The following is a 20,870-nucleotide window of genomic DNA, read 5'->3' as shown; positions in this document are numbered from 1 at the left end:
CATTTGGCTATTTCCCTGTTCTAAACACTCCCACCATGGTCAACTTCAAACTACAATAATGTGATCATTAAACCTTTACTTGAAAAAAAATGCATGGTAACAAGCCATTACACAGAAATCTATCATATATCTACAACAGACATAACCTCAAGTGCATAAATTATAGTAATATGCTGAAATGATTAGGGAATGATGAATTTGTTTTATAATTTATTTAATTGTAAGTTTGTATTAAATTGAACTGTATAAAATTACTGATAGGCAACCATTTTTTTGATCTACAAAGGTTAAGTTCATACAATTCAACCTAAAACATACTCCGGGAGTTTGAGATGGTGGAATTATTGGATGGAGGTTTGGATAATGATGATGGTAATCAAAAGAACCTTTACTGTTTATTAAATGAAGCTTTCAAAGTGCTGGACACTGTGCTAAACCAAGTCTGGCTATCTGTGATTTCTCAACTACAGCAGAATTTCTTGTGATTCGATCTTATCTAGTTTCTCCCAGTTGGAAAATATTGAGACAGAGACTGGAGAATTTCTAACACTTTTAATTCAGTTAAGAATTTGACACAATATATATGAAAGTGAAACACTGTATATGTAAAATAGCATTCAGGATATTTGACACAATTTTTGAGCTAAGTATAGGAGAGAACAAGCACTCTTTTTGGAGCATGAAACTCAGTAATTGTCCTGGCTTAATTAAATACGTACTGTATTACCACCTGTGTACTTTGAGCTGTCTCACAGATTCTAAGATCTGGTTTCTTATCTGTGATTCGGGTAATAATATTATCTGCCCAGATACATGTTCTAGTGATTGTGAGATTTAAATGGGAAAAGAAAATAAAGAGTGCCTTATGAACGGTGTCCAATTTTGTAAAGGTAGAGACTTATAGAATCACAGCTCTGTGTATTTGCCTCCAGGATATCTTTCTGGGCTCAGCTCCCAGACTTGGGGCTGGGGGCAGGGGCTGGGGGGGGGCGGGAGCGGGGGAGGGTGGATGAGGGGGGTTAAGAGCTATCAGCTATAGCAGTGTTAAGACATTACTAAACATTTATTTTATAAACAACTGCATTGCTGAATTAGCTTCTCAGGATTCTTCCAACTGCCTGTTCCCAACAGATCTATTTACAAAACATAATTTTTAAAAAGAGAAAAAAGCCCTCCCTTTGTCCTCAAGAAATTCAGGACAAATGCAATTCACAATGGAAAAGCTCCAAAGCTCACATGGGGAGAGGTATGTTCACAGAGGCTTCAGGTGTTTCAGGACTTGCAATGGCAAAGCTGGGAGGGGACCAGCTCCCCTGCAAGGGAAAGAGCAGAGACCTGACCCTCCCTCTCTCCTACTCCACTTCTCTCTGTGGCGGTTTGCTTTGGGTTTATTGGACTTATCTCGCTGACTCACTGTTGCTGTGAAAACAGGGACGAGCATGCTGTTGAAAGTGGCAGAAACCAGAGGAAACTAGTCACGAAAACCCTGACTCTCAGCTGATAGATTTTTTTCCTGATAACTGCCACTACTACTTTTTTCCAGACTAGAAGAGGGTTTCAGGAGCAAACCGGCAGCCAAAGCTGCTTCACCCCAAATTGACTGGGATCTCTTTCCCCATGCTTGAGGGCGCCGAGTTCTACTTTAACGTGGACCATGGCTACCTGGAAGGCCTGGTGCGAGGGTGCAAAGCCAGCCTCCTGACCCAGCAGGACTACATCAACCTGGTCCAGTGTGAGACCCTGGAAGGTATGTGCTTCCGTTTACAAGGGGGAAAAGGGAAATGATGCTGCTCATTGGAAGCATGGAGAAGGGACTGTGTTCCCATGGCCTGAGAGCCCAGAACAGGTTCTTATTCCCTGGGTCCAGACTTCAGGGATCCATGAACTTGGATGGGGGAAAAAAAAAATTACATCTTGCTTTTCAGTTTTCTCTAAGTAAAATTTCAGCATTTCTTTTTATTATGAATGGAGGCAACAAATCACAGTGGTTAGTACTTTGTCAACAAACAGTAAAAATTCGATATTTTCATATCTCTGTACAATTCTTGCAGATATTTTGAAATATCATAATTTCACGGTTTCACAATTATACTAGATATTAACTTTTTTTTTTTTTTTAAATTAGAGAGAGAGATCACAAGTAGGCAGAGAGGAAGGCAGAGAGAGAGAGAGGGAAACGGGCTTTCTTCCGAGCAGAGAGTCCAATGCAGGGCTCAGTCCCAGAAACCCGAGATCATGACCTGAGCCGAAGGCAGAGGCTTAACCCACTGAGCCACCCAGGCACCCCAGTATTGCACTTATTCTTTAATCTTTGTATTTAATCTCTTAAGAAAGAAGTACTATGTCATGCTTTGTTTTTTTTTTTTTTATTTTTATTTTTTTGAGAGAGAGCACAGGTGCAAGAGAAGGGGGAGGTACAGAGGGAGAGGGAGGGAATCTTAAGCAGTCTCTGGGCGGGGCTGGATTTCACCCTGAGATCGTGACCAGAGCCAAAATCGAGAGCAGGATGTTCAAACCCAACATCTTAAAACATCTTGATAACCATAGTTTAACATACTGTTTTTACTTTGTAATTGTATGTATTTTCATTTCATTATTTATAAATAATATTTGCAGAAAGACTTAGTCAAAGTGCCCAGGGGTGAATGTCCCCCCACCAAATGATAAGAAACTTGGGCTAGAAAATTTTATTCTATACCCAGTTTCTCAGTATATATTGATAGGAGTTTTATTTGATCTCTTTAACTGAAGCTTCAGGAAAAAGCCAAGAGATGGGTGGGTGGTGAGGCCAGCTCTGTATTCAAAAGTACTGACCTTGACCTCTGCCCTATCTAGGTAGGGTGAGCTAAGGCTCCTGGCCCCTGAGGCTGAGTCCTTACTTGTAAAATGCAATGGTAATGTCTGCTTTGCTTGCTTTGTTTGGAGAAATAAATGAAGTAATACCTAAGAGATACATTAGAAACCAGGAAGCACTATGTAAATGGAAAATACTTTTTTAAAGCACTTTATTGAAGTATGATTGACAGACATAAAACTGTATATATTTAATGTATGCAACCTGATGAGATTAGAGGTAAGTATACCTCCATGAAACCATCAGCATCATCAATGCCATAAATCTATCCATGACCTACAAAAGTTTCTTCCTGCCCTCTGTTATTTTGTGGCGCGCGCGCGCGCGCGATTGTGTGTGTGTGTGTGTGTGTGTTTGAGAGAGAGAGAGAGAGAGAGTGTGTGTGTGTGTATTAACTACTTTCTGTATGCTGTACAGTAGCTCTCTGGGACTTATTTACCTTGTGTTTTGAAACTTCATACCTATTGACTTATACCTCCCCATTTCTCCCTTTATTCTGGAAATCATCTTTAAGCTACAATATTTTCAAAACTTCACCAAAGATTTCACATCTGTAATACAGTATTTTTATTATAGAAACAGCTACACTAGTTCATTTTGAAATGTACTTATAAAATCAACAGATGCTTCAAGACCACAAGATTATTCTAGAGAAAACAGGGAAGCAATATGGATGAAAACTGCTAGGAAGGGCGTTAAAAGCAAAAACAAAACAAAACAAACCTGAAGGTGTCTTGGCAGAGGCTGGGGGTCTTGGGTCACTTGTTTGTGGTTCTGAGCAGTTAGGGCCAGAGTTAAGGCAGACCTGGTCAGTCTGAGGTAGATGCTCTCCTTTCCCTAGCAGTGGAGGCGGCTAGAAAAATCCTTCAGATGATAAGTAGTTCTGTTAGCTGCAAATAATCACAATATAATTCCAACCTCTAAATCACATCAGCTTATTAAATGAGGAGTTTGGTGACTGGAGAATGTGAATCGTGTACAGAAAATCTGTGCAAGTATGGTGGTAACTTCATAGTGTGATAGATAGTAACTACAATTACTGCGGTGAACATTTCATAAGGGTGTATACTTGTGGAATCACTGCGTCCTAAACCTGTAACTAATACAATGTATGTCAGCTATACTTGAATAAAAAGAGAAAATGGACTTAAACTGAAGTATAAACAGTGAATGAATGCAGGGAAGAATGAGTGTTTCTAACAGAAGCCACGTGAAAGAATTGTACTTAGTTGTCAGTCAAGCTTTTACTTTTTTTAATTTTTTAAAGTTTATTTATTTAAGTCATCTCTACGCCCAACGTGGGGCTTGAACTCATGACCCCAAGGCCAGGAGTCTGAGCTTCGCTAACTGGGCCAGCCAGGCACCTCCAGCCAAGCTTTTAAATGAGCTAAAGAATGCAAATTTTAACACAAACAATACATAAAATGTGATACGAAATCACGTTTAGCCAACTCACTAAAGAACCCTCTGCTTCAATTTGGGAGAAAAAAAAGGGTTTCAGACCCTTTTGAAGACCTGACGAAAGAATCTTCTTAGAAAATACAGAGGTGCATGCATACAGAATTTTCCATGTACTATCAGGGGTCACGGACCACCCAGAGCCATCCCTGCGCCCTCTTAAGAAACCCTGGCACCTACACCATTGCTTTCTTGTCCTTGTGCCTCAGCTTTTATCTTACTTCCCTCCTAATAATGTATTTTTTTCAACCATTCATTTCACAACTATGTTTGAATCTGTGTGCCAGTCTGTTTGGAGACTCCCAGGGATATCATGTGTGTGAGTCATTAGCCGCACGTTCTAATGGCTGCTGAGAAAAGAAATCTAAATAAGGATTTCACGTCTGCAGGTGACAGTTGAGCACACCGATGCTTAAAATGGTCGCGGCCGGTCTGACGCTCTAGTCAAGGGGTGCAGGCATATCCGCATCTCCTTTTCCACTAAAATGTCCATGTCTCCTGAGCATGAACTGAAAATAAATGATTATTGTCTATGTTGATACCATTTTTTTTTTAAGATTCTATTTATTTATTTGATAGACAGAGGGAGAGCGTAGGAAGAGGGAGTGGCAGGCAGAGGCAGAGGGAGAGGGAGAAGTGGATTCCCTGCCAAGCAGAGAGCCCTGTGCTGGGCTGGATCCAAGGACTCCGGGATCATGACTTGAGCCTAAGACAGACACTTAACAGCCGAGCCACCAGGCACCCCAGCTCCATTTTGATAAAGAACATAATAAGGTCTGCTCTACTGATTATTCCATAGGATGTTGGGAAATAACTTGTGAAAAGCAATGCAACTGTTGCATATGCAAATGTGCTGAGAGAAACCCAACCGCCTCCTGAGCTGGATTTCTCGAAAATTGAGAAGAGGGGCAGCAGGCTGGCTAAATCAGTAAAACATGGGACTCTTGATCTTGGGCTTCTTAAGTTCACGCCCCTTATTGGCTGTAGAGATCACTTAAAAATAAAATAAAGAAAGTTGGAGGGGCTCCTGGGTGGCTTAGTGGGTTAAGCCTCTGCCTTTGGCTCAGGTCATGATCTCAGGGTCCTGGGATCGAGCCCCGCATCCGGCTCCCTGCTCAGCAGAGAGCCTGCTTGCCCCTCTCTCTCTGTCTGCTTGTAATCTCTCTCTCTCTCTCTCTCTGTCAAATAAATAAATAAATAAATAAATCTTTTTTTAAAAAAAAAGAGAGACTTGGAGAGAAGAAATCAAGGTCATTTATTGGAGCAGATGTTAAGGACTTTGGGATTTCTATTTACATTTGCACAAAACATGCCTTGTACCAGGAATGGATGAAGAAGAGTAGGTAAGACTGTCGCTGTGGCACCCTGTGTTGACACAGACGCTCTCTGCAAAAGAAAAGCTAACGTAGCAAAGATTAAATTTGCCTTTAGTCTTTTCACGTTCTCTAGACTTCAGAAGTGTTCTGATACTGACAAATTATTTTAGAATTACTTAGAAAGAATACATATGATTTCAGGTAAATTTAGAAGAGAAAATGAAGATTGTCTAGCAAAGCTTTGAAACGTCCTAGAATTCATTCTTGTGCTTAACTGCGTATATAATTGTGCCGGTGTGATCAGAAATACTCATCTGTTCCAAGGTCTGCCCCTGACTCACAGTGACCTGAATCAGTTGCTAAGACACTCAGTGACTCAGTCCTTCCCAGAGACAAAAGAGCAAGGCTAGTGCACATGGCACGTCCCACTGGTAGTGCTAGAACTCTGTACCATATGGAAACTTGAAAACCTTTAAAAGTGACTTTGCAGCGAAATAATAATGCTAAAAGGACATGAAATACTCTTTTAGAGAATTTACACTTTTTTTTAAGAATTAAGACTTTGTTTTTTTAGAGCAACTTTTTAAGCTAACAGCAAAGTTGAGGAGAAAGTACCCAGATTTCCTGTACATCCCCGGCCTCTACACCCACGCAGCCTCACCATTGTCAGCATTCCCCACCACAGCCTAGGGGTGCATTTGTTATAATCGATGAATTTGCACTGATGCATCATAATACTCAGAGTCCATAGTTTACCTTGTGGTTCACTCTTGGTGTTACACACTATGGGTTTGGACAAATAGATAATGACATGTATCTGTCATTATGGTATTATACAAAGTACTTTCACTGCCCTAAAAGTACTCTGTCCGACCTGTTCATTCCACTTTCCCAACCCTACTCTGACCATCACCAGTCTTTTTACTGTCTCATAGTTTTGCCTATTCCAGAACGTGGTATAGTTAGAATTATACAGCATGCACCCTTTTCATATTGGCTTCTCTCACTTAATAACATGCATTTTTTCCATTTCTTTTGATGGCAATATGGCTATTTTCATTAGAATTTTTTTTTAAGATTTTTTTTTTTTTAAAGATTTTATTTGACAGAGAGAGAGATCACAAGTAGGCAGAGAGACAGGCAGAGAGAGATGGGGGAAGCAGGCTTCCCGCCCAGCAGAGAGCCCGATGCGGGGCTCTATCTCAGGACCCTGGGATCATGACCAGAGCCGAAGGCAGAGGCTTTAACCCACTGAGCCACCCAAGTGCCCTTTTTTTTAAGATTTTATTTATCTCTTTGACAGACAGAGATCACAAATAAGCAGAGAGGCAGGCAGAGAGGGAAAGAGGAGGAAGTAGGCTTGCCCCCAGCCAGGACCCTGAGATCATGACCTGAGCTGAAGACAAGCTTTAACGCACTGAGCCACCCAGGTGCCCCCATTAGAATTTTTTAAATGACAAATAAGACTGTTAAATATTCGTTCCTCTTCAAAAAAGACAAGATGGTCAAGTTAACACTTTAGAGCTCTAGAATTTAGTACTTGGTATTTTCTAAAATACTTGGTGAGAAGTGTCTGCTGGCTCTGTGGATTGAACCTTTCCTTTGTCCTCTCTGCTATATTTTTTTAAAAGGGGATGAGGGACTCTGATTCTATCGTACTAACAATTACGTACCTTTAGGGGGCACGACCTTCTTTCTTTTCCAGTAGTAATTAATTTAACAACATGTTAAGCATTTCTAGCTAGAGTTGAGGAAGTATAACTAAACAAGATATAATCCCTGCCCTAAAAGGGCTCCCACTCTGGAGAAATATTGAAAATAAGAACTCTTAATGGGGGCAATTTGGGCAATACCTATCAAAATTCCAAAGGCATATACACTTGGCCTAGGATTTCATATAGCATTGTTTAGAATAGCAAACGATGGGGGGGCGCCTGGGTGGCTCAGTGGGTTGAGCTGCTGCCCTCTGCTCAGGTCATGATCTCAGGGTCCTGGGATTGAGCCCCACATCAGACTCTCTACTCAGCAGGGAGCCTGCTTCCTCCTCTCTCTGCCTGCTTGTGATCTCTCTCTGTCAAATAAATAAATAAAATCTTTAAAAAAAAAAAAAAAGAATAGCAAACGATGGAAGCAAATCAAATGTCCATCTGCAGGGAACTGATTAAACAAATTATGTAACATTCACATAACAGAATATTCTGCAGCTATTAAAGGAAAAAAAAAAAAAGTCACGAGGATACCCCCTTAAGAGGACTGTTATGGAAAGACCACCAAGCTCTATTAAGGGAGGAAAGCAACGGGAAGAACTATGTGTGGTATAGTACTCTTTAGTAAAAAGGCAGATAAATTTAAAAATACATTTTCTATATGATGGTCTAGATACTGAAAGGATCCAACAGAAACTAAAAATAGTAATTACCTGCACCTAGGAGTGAGTGGGCAGCGGTGGTTGACAAGTTTAGGCGACCTTTCACTTTTTACCTATATTTATACCTACTATCTATTTTTAAGGGAAAAATATATATATATAGGAGGAAGACTTAACTCAAAGAACTTTCTTCATGCTCCCTTAAATACTACCTGTGCCTCTAATTATAGCACTTTTCCACCTTGTATTAAAAATGCATATCCAATGCCGTCACTTTCCTGTTCAGAAATACTTCAATGGCTTTCATCAGGCAGGATCAACTTCACCCTTGGCTCAAAAGGGTGGAGGAGTCTTGCTGATCTCTACCTTGCGAGCATTTCCTCAGAACCCTTCTACCTTTTGTAAAGTTCTTCCTTCAGTCACAAATTCCATTCTCTATCCTGTTTGCCTAGAGGACACTCATTCCTCTTTCCAGTCTCCATTCAGGTTACTTCCTCTGTAAATCGTTTCCTACTGCAGACGTGTTGGGGTGCAGTTGACAACCCCTAACTTCATACTCTGTTGTACCTTATGAAGGACCTGATTCTGTGACATTTGTATAGATGTGTCATACCGGGGGTGTACATTTGTCTTGCTTGACTATCTCGCACCCTGAATTAACAGTTAAGGACTTAACTCATAAACTAATAAATGAATCTATCTCCTTCTGTGTTACAAGCTTCTTTAAGGGCAGAAAGTATCAGTATGTGAGGCCACTGAAGTGTCAGATAGGTTGGGGGGGGTACTTTGATGTTGTATACGTATATCAGATGTATACTTGAAATACCTTACAGTTTTATTTGTCAGATGCACTTCAGTAAAGCTGAAATTTTAAAAAGAAATATCCATTTTTTTAAAAAAGGAGTAGAGACTGTCTACTTTACTGTCCTAGTTCCCCGGCCCTAAGACTATGTTTTGCACATAGAAAGAATCTGAAAACTCAATTAGAAAAGTATACGTGTTTGGGTTCAAGTCCTAGCAATTCCACTCTCTGGCTGTAGGATATTAAGCCAGACTGCTTAACTTTTAACATGGTGTTTTCTTATCTGATACTTAGATTATATCTCCCTGGCCTAACTCCCAGTTATCAGGAGCATCAGAAATTTCTGAAAATGTTTTGTAAACTGCTAATCATAAGAATTCCTAGGAATTCATAATCCCCTCCCTGAACAACTGTGTGTATACAACAAGAACTAGTTTTCCCTCTTTTGCTAGACTTTTGAATTCCTGAAATAATTCTTCCCATCTCATAGTTATGATTAATGGTGTTTCAAATATGGTCCTATGTAGCTGATTGTGTTCTTCAGAGAGCACCTGTTTGGTGCATAAGAGCCAGAATGAGGAGTTTCAATCCTGATAACATGCATGGAATTATATAATGAAGTGCTATATGGCCCTAGGTGTTTTGTTGTTTTGGGTTTTTTGGGGTTTTTTGTTTGTGGTTTTTTTTAAGATTTTATTTATTTATTTGACACACAGAGAGCGAGAGAGAGAGCACAAGCAGGCAGGCGGGGTGGGGGGGGAGCAGCTCCCTGCTGAGCAGAGAGCCCGATGCAGGGCTCAATCCCAGGACCCTGAGATCATGACCTGAGCCAAAGGCAGAGGCTTAACCCTCTGAGCCAACCCGTTGCCCCTATTGTTGTGTGTGTGTGTTTTGTTTGTTTGTTTTTAAGATTTTATTTATTTATTTGAGAGAGTGTATGAGAAAGAGAGAGAGGGAGCCCAAGCAGGGGGAAGTGGCAGAGAGAGCGGGAGAAGCAGACCCCTGACTGAGCAGAGACTCCGATGTGGGACTTGATCATGAGGATCATGACCTGAGCTAAAGGCAGACATTTAACTGACTGAGCCAGCCAGGAACCCCAAGGTCCTAGGTTTTAATCAGAAATTAAAATCTACTGGGACGCGTGGGTGGCTTAGTTGGTTAAGCGGCTGCATTTGGCTCAGGTCGTGATCCCAGAGTCCCATATCCGGCTCCTTGCCCGGCGGGGAGCCTGCTTCTCGAACCTCTGCCTCTGCCTGCCACTCTGTCTGCCTGTGCTCACTCTCTGACAAATAAATAAATAAAATCTTTTAAAAAAAAAAAAGAAAAATTAAACCTACTAATATTTGAAGCTAATCTATGTGATAAAAATTGTATTGGGCGACGTAAAGAATATGATAAACAAAATATTATGCACTCCCTAAACAGCTCTGTAGTTGAGAAGATATCATAAATAAGTAAAAACAATAAAACTTCTAAAATACAAGAACATTTTAAACCTATAGATCAAACATATATTCAAAAGCAAAGTAGATCTCCAGGGCTATAAGCTAGGAAGATGCCAGTGAGATGTTAGCAAACAGTGTTGAGGTGGCTGGGCGTTCTGGGCCAGGAGGGAAAATTAATGAACTACAGATTCCTGTATTTAAATAAAAGCATATGGGTGAGGAGTAAACCAGTTTGGCTGCAGTACTAGAATACCTGAAGATAAGGCCGGAATTTAGGCTGGGAAAAGAATCTTGAAGGACCTTGGAGATCTGATTGTGGAGCTTTAGGAAAATGAATGAGGCCAAGAGGCATGACTGAATCTTCAGTCAAGTACTTGCAAGCATAGAAAACATAAACATACTTCTCTGGGCCTCAGTTTCTTCATCTATGAAATGGGAATATTTGCTCAAGTTAAGAGATAATGTCCATGAGCGCCATTCTGTCACTAGTAAAACATTACAAATTTAGCAAAGGCCTTTTTAATCTGCCTACAACTGTCAGTGACTCCAAGATTCCAAATAATTCTTAGGAAAGATTGAATTTGAGGCAGGGAGTGCATGAGGAGAAGGGAGCTTGGGAGATTCAATTTAAGAGCTCACGGTAGTAATCTTGATGTCAGGTGGCCATTCTAAACCAGGGGCACGTGGAGTGGAAACCAGAGAGGGCAATAGAGAACAGTGCAAGGGATTGGGAGTAAGAAAGCACCAAAAAGGACTTGAAGCTTTATCACCGTAAGAAAGGCAGTAAATTAAGCAAAAATGGAGGGAGACGTCCTGGTTTTACAGAAATTGGTATATGTATTAAAATCCGAGTAATTACAAGATCTGATGGCTGATGCCAGTGTATTCGCTGAGAATATTCTGGTGTAGACAGTAAGAACCAAAGTCTTTAGCCAGCTGAATCAGATTATCGCTGAGGTAGGTGGGTAAAAGGGAGAAGAGAAAAGGTAACATTATGGAGTAGCTCCTCCATAGGAGTGCTGGCTCTTCACTTACCTCCACTTGTTTAATCCCCACATCAACCCGAAAGCATGGATTCTGTATCCATCTGATAGGTGAAGAAACAGAGTTCAGAAAAGCCAGGTAACTTCTAAAGTTCAGCGCCTGCAGGGTGTAGGGAAAAGGGGGGGGATGGCTCAAGGAAAACACCCCTTGTGGGTTCTTCTCGAAGGTGTTTCCTTGGCATAAAACCTACCTGGAGTGTGAAAGGTTTGGATGTTCACTTTTAGAGAGAGCCCCAGACTGGAAGCTGCACAGGGGGAAAAAAAAAAAAAATTACCATTTTCTAAAACTAATCTGACCAACAAGTTAGTAGAAGATAATCATGATGTCCCAGAGCCTCAACCTACCTCACTAACCAAGTGATCTCCAAGAATTCACTGACCCTAGTGACTGCAAGCCACAGAGGACACATTTTTATGCTGCCCCATAGACACACATGCACATATGTGGGTGCTACGCTGTGTTATATGCTCATATTGTTATAATGGCTTAATCTAATACTTCCATTCTTTGCCCTTTGGGACCTATTAAATTGATTCAGTTGGTAGTGATCCCAGTTTGGAAAACATTCCATTTCCTCATTTGAATAAAAAAGAAAAAACGTCACTTCTCTGGATAAAAAAGTGGTGTAATTTTCCAAAGTGTGCTCTGTGGTGGCTTCATTGTTTCCTAGTGGCTTGGGAGGTTCTGAACATACTCTTTTCAAAAATCACTCAAAGTAATGTGTTCCTACAGCTAAGAAGCCCGTTTATTCCAAATTTATTTGACCACAGCGTCCTTTTTATTACATACCTATTTAAATAAGCGCTTGGGGAAACGCAAAGAAAAAATTACGTGAGCCCATTTTGAAAACTATACAACTATAAGCATTGTTGATATTATTAGCAGTCTGTTACCATCTCAGAGCAAACATTTCAGATTTTGAGATTCTCTGAGAATCTCAATGCAAGGGTCCTTTGGATTGTTTTGGTGCTGGGGAAAAAAGGTTCCTTCTATTTCATTTGCCTTTCCATTGATTAAAGTATTACATGATTGCTATGGGGTCTGAAACACTTGAGACATTGAATTTCAGGATCTCACTGGCAGCTGAAAGGTTTGGAAGTTATTTTGCTTAAAAGAAACATATGCCGCATGAGCAAAATACCATGGTTTTGAAAGAAATAACATTTGTGTTTCTTCTGTTGGCAAATATTCCTCAGTGCTGAGAAAGCAAACTGTCAAACTGTATAAAAAATCTGAGCTGCCAAAAGAAAAGCCAAACAAGACATGCCCTCCCCAAAAAAAGTATGTACTTTTTAAAAATTAAATTAATTAAATAAGTACTTGAACTAGTAAATTCTGCAGTCAGATAAAGAATATTTCAGTGCATAATCTTCTCCAGGTACTAAGGAAACATGCCTGTCCTTTGAATCTCTCAGATACTTTACAATCACTTGAGGGCCTAATTGCAAATTCACCGTCTGATCAGCCAATGCAGCAATCAGTTCATAGCCAACAAGGGCTCCCGGTAAGCCTCAGGATAAAAAGAAAGCCACGCCAGGGCCAAGGCCCCTGTTCCTGGGGACAACCTCCTGCTTACTGGTCTAACTTCATTTCTTACCTCTCCTCCTATCCCACGCAATGCTTCAGCACTTACCTGGCATTGAAAAACATTGGCATTTACAGGATGCCTGGTGTGGTCTTCTGGAAATGATGTTGGATTTTAAGAGTAAGGAGAGCCATCTCCCAATTCAAGACTTATTTCTCTACAACTCTACCACTTAGTCCCCACTGAGACTCAATTTCTGCATCTATACTAAAAGGATATTATTGATTGCCCATTCCACCTCTCGTACCCATGGTAAATATTACTAATAAATTTCTTGTTTCCATCAAGCCAAGGTGAAGCTTTAGGATTCTTCTCAACAGCTTTCTGAGCAGCTAGTCCCAAATGACTACAACAGGCTCAGGTAAACTTAGGACTAGGTGGTTGTTAGTGTTCTTTTCAACTGTATTAAATAGTTCTAGATTGTTTTGATAACTGAGTTTGTAGTTGTTGTACTAGAATATCTGTACTAACACTGAATTTTTTATTGCTTTAGAGAGTGACACTCAAGGCTAAATCATACATAGGCATACACATCTAATAAGATAATAATAATTTAATATACATTTATCATAAAGTCACAATAAATTCAATTAATGTTGCAAAAGCTATGTATGCATGTTCAAACTTTAATCTGATTTTGAGGTTTCATTTAATTTTCAGATGTGAAAATTCATCTCCAGACCACTGACTATGGCAACTTCTTGGCTAATGAAACAAATCCACTTACTGTTTCCAAAATTGACACGGAGATGAGGAAAAAGCTATGCAGAGAATTTGAATATTTCCGGAATCATTCCCTGGAACCCCTGAGCACATTTTTTACGTACATGACGTAAGTGGTAGCAGGAAGCCCAATTAATCTCCCGTGTGATTGTGCAAATGACTCCTAACAGTTAGGAGTAATGCCCTCGTAACAGGTAGGGCATTAGGCTGGCATGAAGCTTAAAACCCTTTTTCTTTTTTGTAAGTTTGAATACATTCAGATTTTCGCAACTAATAAACTCACGGAGCCACATATTCACTGTTGGAAAAGAGATTTCATTCATTTCTGAACATGATTATGTAGGTGATGGCAGCCTCCACATAAAGGCCTGGTTTCAGGGCTGTCTGGCTGGCTTGGTCGGTAGAGCATGCAACTCTTGGTCTCAAGGTCATGAGTTCAAACTCCACTCTGAGCCTAAAGATTCGTTTTTAAAAAAAGTGTTTTCAGTTTCAGTTTTCATTTTAAGAAAAATAGTAAGTGTCCTATTAAAAGGTTCTGCCTGCTGATACTGAAAGTAAATACTATGTGACATTTTGGATCACTTGTCAGGCTAGAGCTGAAACATCAAAGTTGTTGGTAAAACCATATCTACCCCTTGCAACAGCAGAAGTAACTCCCATCATAGTTATATATGTTTCACTTTTTTCACTTTCCATAACCAGTAGTTTCAATATCTCACTGTCAAGGATTCTCATTCTAAAAATGCTTGAATTTCCACATAGTAATGAATTGTACTTCTATTAATCCAGTTAATAAATCCTGTCCAGGGCTCAAAACTTTGGGCCTCTCCAGTTGTCCTAATAGATAAGCTGGGAACAAATGTCCACAGTAAATGAGCTGATTATTATGTATATACCATTCCAATGTAATATACACAGATATGTATACTAGACCTGGGCCCTAGACTGGATTAGAAAAGTATAAAATAAAAATATTCCTCTGTTCCACATGTCCCCTTCTTCTGCACTCGATTCCTTTCCCCAAAAGTAAATGCTTTCATTTCATATGTATTTTCTAGTAAAATATTTAGAGTTGAGTATGTTCATTGATACTCACTCAACCCACCCCACTTCCATACTTCAAATTTATGCAAATGGGGTCATATTCTTTCTACACTTTTTTCCCACCTGGTACTTCTTAGAAATATCCTTGTCAATATCATTCTTTTTACAACTGCCTAGAATTCCATTTTGATATATATCGTGACTCAATTTACCAGGAATCTATTAACAAATAACTCATTTTTTTCCAATGCAAAAAATTTTGCAACTAGCCTATTACTGTGTAGGTCTTGAATTTATTTTTAAGATACATTTTTAGCAGGGGAAGTAGTGAATTGAAGGAGTGTTCTTTTTTTATTTTTGTAAATTTTGCTAAGTTGTACTCAACAAAAGTGGCACCAGTTCGTATCCCCAAAACAGTGCATGAGAAAGCCTGTGTCCTTACACCATTACCAAGATTGAATATTATCTTTTTAGTTTTTCCCTGTCCAATAGGTTAAAAATTTTATCTTTTGCTTTCATTTATATTTCTTTATTATCAAAATCGAATAATTTTGTAGTTACTAATCATGTGTATTTGCTACCTGACCAAACACTTTGTATTTTTGTTATTGATATATTCAGCAGTTTTTCTTGATAGGGAAGAGCTCTTTGTAAATTAAGAAAGATAGCCCTTCATAATACAGGTTGAAAAATTATTTCCTCAGTGTGATATGATTTAATTTTTATAGCTTTTTTTTTCCTGTAGAAACATTGAATTTTTTCACTAGCTAGACCCATCAATCCTTTCATTTTTTGACTTCTGATTGTTGTGTACTGCTTAGAAAGTCCTTCTCCACTCCCAATTTGTAGGGAAATTTACCTTTTATTTCATTCATTCATTATTGTTGATTTTTTCTTTTCTTTTCTTTTTTTTTTTGATGTTTCATTTTTAACATTTAAAACCTTATTTCATCTAGAATTTATTTTAGTATAGGGAATAAGACTAGGGATTTAGCTCAAATTGTTTTTCCCCAATAGCTATCCATTTATTCCTATACCATGTCTGTAAATAAGTAGAAAAGATGACCATAGTTTGAGGCAGGAAGTAATCGTTGGTATACCTGAGGTATGTGATTAGTGCCTATATACCTTGTTTGTGCAATTAGACCTCCTGTCAGTGCTAGAGGCTAAGTTTTTATTTATTGGCAAGACCCCAGGTGCTGATTTTATAAAGAATCACAAATACACAGCTGGTTAGAGATGAAAATCAGGTGTGAACTTGGGTCTACTCAGTCTGAAGCCCAAGCACTTTCTTTGGGAAGGATTCTGGGAAGCCTTCCAAAGATCTGACATTCCTTTTGATCCTGGAAATAGGGTGGAATTTGGATATGAGGGAGAAGGCTGAGCATCTGGGGTTGAAGCATGTAGATGGGAAGGACATAGCATGCATGGTGAATAACAGGTCAGTTTGGGCAGGAGTGGGCTGCGCCAGAAGTGTAGGGGAGCAACAGGGAGAGGAGATTAGAAAAGTCAGTTCCAGCTAGATAATGCAAGTCTTCAATGGCAGGCTAAGGAAATTGTGCTTTATCACATTGGAGAGGGGTGTGTGTGTGTGTGTGTGTGTGTGTGTGTGTGTGTGTTGGTATCTCCAAGACCCAGCCTTACAAATCTGAAGGCGTGCCTAGGTGGCATAGTCAGTAGAGATTGTGACTCCCGATCTTGGGTTCATGAGTTCAATCCCCATGTTAGGTGTGGAGCCTAATTAAAAAATATTTTCATACATACATACATACATACATACAACTGAAGCAGAAACGCAAAATGCAAAATAGACAAAAGAAGAGGCCAGGTCTGCTCATAGGACTCTTACCTCCTCGTAATGGTTGGGGTGAAGAACAAAGTGCTTGGGCTTAGGCTGAGTCAGCTCCGGGTTCATATCTAATCTTCAGTGACTGCCTGGGAGAGAGGCTTTCGAAGCTGCAATGCCTCCAGCAAAAAGGTCTGACAAGGGTAGTTATGGAGACATCATTAAAGATTCTTCAGACCGGCAAGAGGGCCCTATCTGTGTGGAGGTAGAAATGACAATCAAAATACTGGACAATATTTATGGAGTATTACTACATGCCAAGACTCTGCTAAGTGCTTTGCAAACATTGTCTCCTTTAAAGCTGACAAATCAGGGTACCTGGGTGGCTCAGTGGTTAAGTGCTGCCTTTGGTTCAGGTCATGGTCCTCAGGTTCCTTGGATGGAAATGGATCAGTTCAACTGGATTGAAGTGAATCAGGCTCCCTACTCAGTGGGAGGCCTGCTTCTCCTTCTCCCACTCCCCCTGCTTGTGTTCCCTTCTTGCTCTCTGTCAATAAGTAAATAAAATCTTTAAAAAAAATAATAAACCTGATAAATCTTAGTTCTTATCCTCACCATTTTGAGGATGAGGAAACTAAAAGTTAATTGCAGCAGCTTGCCTGGGTCACGAATCAACAGATTAAAAAAAATATTTTATTTTAAAGTAAAAATAAAATAAACGTTGGAAATAGGCTTTGTAAGCATCTTTTGCTCAGATTTTAGACGAGTTCAGAAAATCTAACCCATGATAGTAATAGAGGACAGTCCAATTTTAATGGAGTCAGAAAGCTGCCACATTTTGTACTTTTTGCATTGAGAGACGAGTCTCACATGACAGAAACTTGCTCAAAATGTATTAGGAAGTACTTTAGCTCTAAGAATGACTCTGAGTCACTTGGTTAGTGTTTCCTCTTATGTGATGACTCCATGGGTTAGTGTTTCCTAACTATAGAATCTTAAACCTGGGAGAAGCCTTAGCATTAATTAAGCAAGCTTGCTTATTTCACAGAAAACAACCATGTTGATCTAGGTAAAATGTATTCTGTTTCTAGGGGCACTTGGGTGGCTTAGTCAGTTAAGCATCCAACTCTTGATCTCAGGTCGTGAGTTCAAGCCCCAAGTTGGACTCCACTTAGAAAAAATAAATAAATAAAATTTAAAAAAGGAAAATCTGCTGTTTCTAAAATAAAATTACTTGGGGTGCCTGGGTGGCTCAGTTGGTTGAGCAACTGCCTTCGGCTCAGGTCATGATCCTGGAGTTCCTGGATCGAGTCCCACATCAGGCTCCCTGCTCAGCAGGGAGTCTGCTTCTCCTGCTGACCTCTCTCATGCTCTCTTCTCTCACTAATAAATAAACTCTTTTTTTTTTAGATTTTACTCATTTTATTTGACAGACAGAGATCACAAGTAGGCAGAGAGGGGCAGAGAGAGAGAGGAAGAAGCAGGCTCCCTGCTGAGCAGAGAACCCGATGCGGGGCTCGATCCCAGGACCCTGGGATCATGACCTGAGCCGAAGGCAGAGGCTTTAACCCACTGAGCCACCCAGGTGCCCAATAAACAAACTCTTTAAAAAATAAAATAAAATTACTTAAAATTCCAAATATTAACAATGTTTAAAAATTACATATAAGAATACAGGTAGTCACAAAGCCTTGCATAGAACATTAAGGCAAAATTGAAAGTAGAAACGTAATTTGGGTGGTATCAGTATTGTTAGTGGTATTGGTAATGGACATGTTTTGACTTAAATACTCTCTCTCTCTCATCTGTAAATCCTTTGAACAAACTAGTTCTTTTAGTATCTGTATCTGTATTTACTAGTATGTAATGGGCACTGAATATTTGTTGAATCAGTATATAATCCCATATTTAGCCACAACTTATACAGAGCTAGAAAATATTTGTAGACTACTCAGAATTTTATATTTTATATACCACTTGAATATTGGATATTTATTGGCCAATATGTTAGGAGTAAAAACCAGACGTCATGCCTGCAGATACATTTTGTATAACAGGGTCATTGTTTAAAGTAATTTAAAAATGTATTTAGTTGAGCTTGCATTCTTCAATTAACCACAGTCTCTAACAGTTCTGTCTTTTGTCTTAAGATCATCTGTTCTATCTTGTGTCTTATGATCTTAGGTTACTTATCAGATCCCTGAAGATACTTACTCTCACTTAAATGTTTTATTTACATCTCCACTCAAGAACCCTGCAAAGAAGGTGTTTATATCTCCATTTTCTTCAGTTAGAGAAACTGAGGGTCAATAAATTAATGAATTTTCTTCTCTTTTTCTTTTTTAAGAGTTTATTTATTTAACAGAGAGAAAGAGATCACAAGCAGAGGGAGAAGTAGGGGGAGCATCAGCAGGGTGCCTGATGCTGGACCCTGGTATCACAGCCTAAGCAGAAGGCAGCCGTTTAACTGACTGAGCCACCCGGGCATCCCAATTAATGAATTTTCTAAAGTCACAATACTATTAAGAGACTTGGAAGGGTTTTGACTCTGGGTCCATCCGTCTAGAAAGCTAAAGATCTTGCACTTCCCCAGTAGTTTACTAAAAGACAAGTAATTCAGAATTGTCTGTGGCCCTTCAAAAAGTAAGTATATTCCAGATCCTTATTCCAGAAAATTCTGACTTTGTTGGCCTTGGAGTGGGATAGACACCCTTTTGGAAGACACCCGGGTTATTCTGATGAACACCTTTGATTAACAATGTCTTATTGTGGTGTTTCAACTTTATGACTTGGAAGTCACTTTCACAATTATTCTCATGAGTTTCTCTCTATTGTTATCTGCATAGACAGCATCACCTCCCAGTCAGAGACCAGATAGCTCAACTGCACCAAAACCTAGGTCTTCTAAATCTTAGTCCATGATTTGTCCCACCCAGTCCCGTGAGTTGCCTGCCCAGGCAGCATCCAGTCACTCTGGGCAGAACTTTGACATGTGTCACCACAACAAAAGGTGTACATATGGAAAAGAGTCCTGAAACTACTTATTTCTCTTCTAGAATTTTTTCAGAAGTCAGGTGTCTAGCACCCACAAACTTCCATCAGGTAGGATTACTTTCTGTTCTATCAGGAATTGCCCAGGGCATCCTTTTGGAAATGGGAAGTCAACCCTAATAGAGATGGTCTAAATTTAAGTTGTTATAATAAATACAATCTAAGTATTGCAGATTTGTGTGATATAATTACTGTACATGTGAAACTTATTTTGAAAATCTGGAATGGATATTTTTAAATGCTTAATAGCAGGAAGATCTGGGGGTTTTGTATACTATAATTATACACAGTTGTGTGAAACAAAGGAATGAATCCATAGCATTTTAATGAAGAGACTATTTAATATAGGACTAGATTGTTTTATTTTCTTCCCTTCTACTCAGCACTTTCTGGCAGGCTTTCAGCTTCCCATCCCTTTTGAGATGAGCCATCTTTTAAAAATAATCTTTCAATATTCAAAATACTCCACCTCAGGGGATGTACATTTTCTGAATATAAGAAGATCAAGGAAGAGCACGATCAAAGTCAAACATAGTCTTAAGTACTTGGACTATTATTAGCCAAGAAGTGTAGGTTAAGGACCACACATTGAAAAAAATCTTCAAAGCTTTATTCATAAAGGCTAATCAAACTCCTTGACTATTCAGATGATGTATTACAAACCTTCTTCAGGCTTTTTACTGCACTATACATTAGGAAACTGTATACCCTCATTTGCCCAGAGGGGTTTCTCGGGACGCGGGTCTCCCCCTGCTAAAACCAGCAAAGTCCTCAGCTGGCAGCCTGTTTCTTCCTCTCCCTGCCGCTCGTGCGCTCATGCGCTCTCTAAATAAATAAATAAAATATTTTTAAAAAAAGATTTGCAGAAAAAAGTCAAATTTGAACCAAAATATTAAATGGGCATTACATGGAAGGACTAACTTACACATTAGTGAGGCATGAGAAGATGTTGTGTTTGGAAATGACAAGTCAGCTCAGATGTGGCTGGAGCCAAGACAAGAGCAGGAGCATGGGCCGGGAACAGAGAGTCTGGCCAGATTAAGGGCTCTGACCCTAAGTTTCTATGAGTAAAAGTCAAAAAAGGAAGGCTTTTCAGAAAGGGTTCCACCACCACCGGCATGCTTCCTGTGTGCTATTGACTGAACCCCTCACCAAATGGTCACCATCTTGTCCGGTGGGGCATAGTCTCCTGGGAAGCCATTTGGAAGAGCCTTTGAACACATACAGCCCCTCTGCCTAAGGCAATGAGGCATGGCATTAATTTCTCCTCTAACCGATAGAAAGCATCTGTTCTTATTATCTACATAGTGTTTGTTCGGTAATTGGTAATTGTTATTATGATGCCCATTTTCTGGGACACATGAGGACCTTGTAGCTGGTAAGTAGAGAAGCTA

The 20,870-nt window shown here is 39.6% G+C and overlaps 1 protein-coding gene across 1 annotated transcript in view; it reads left to right on the top strand.

The window, feature by feature from the left end:
• The first annotated feature begins 1,419 nt into the window (after positions 1–1,419).
• Positions 1,420–20,870, top strand: part of ATP6V0D2 (ATPase H+ transporting V0 subunit d2) — a 45,141-nt gene continuing 25,690 nt past the window's right edge. Inside the window, exons 1-2 of the mRNA XM_044245370.1 lie at positions 1,420–1,747; positions 13,533–13,704. Coding sequence (XP_044101305.1) covers positions 1,618–1,747; positions 13,533–13,704 — 302 coding nt within the window. The 5' untranslated portion in view covers positions 1,420–1,617. The remainder of the gene's footprint in view (positions 1,748–13,532; positions 13,705–20,870) is intronic.

This window comes from Neovison vison, chromosome 4 (genome assembly GCF_020171115.1).
Source record: "Neovison vison isolate M4711 chromosome 4, ASM_NN_V1, whole genome shotgun sequence".
Taxonomy (NCBI): domain Eukaryota; kingdom Metazoa; phylum Chordata; class Mammalia; order Carnivora; family Mustelidae; genus Neogale; species Neogale vison.
The sequence above is the reverse complement of the archived record's forward strand: the minus strand, read 5'-3'. Positions and strand labels throughout refer to the sequence as shown.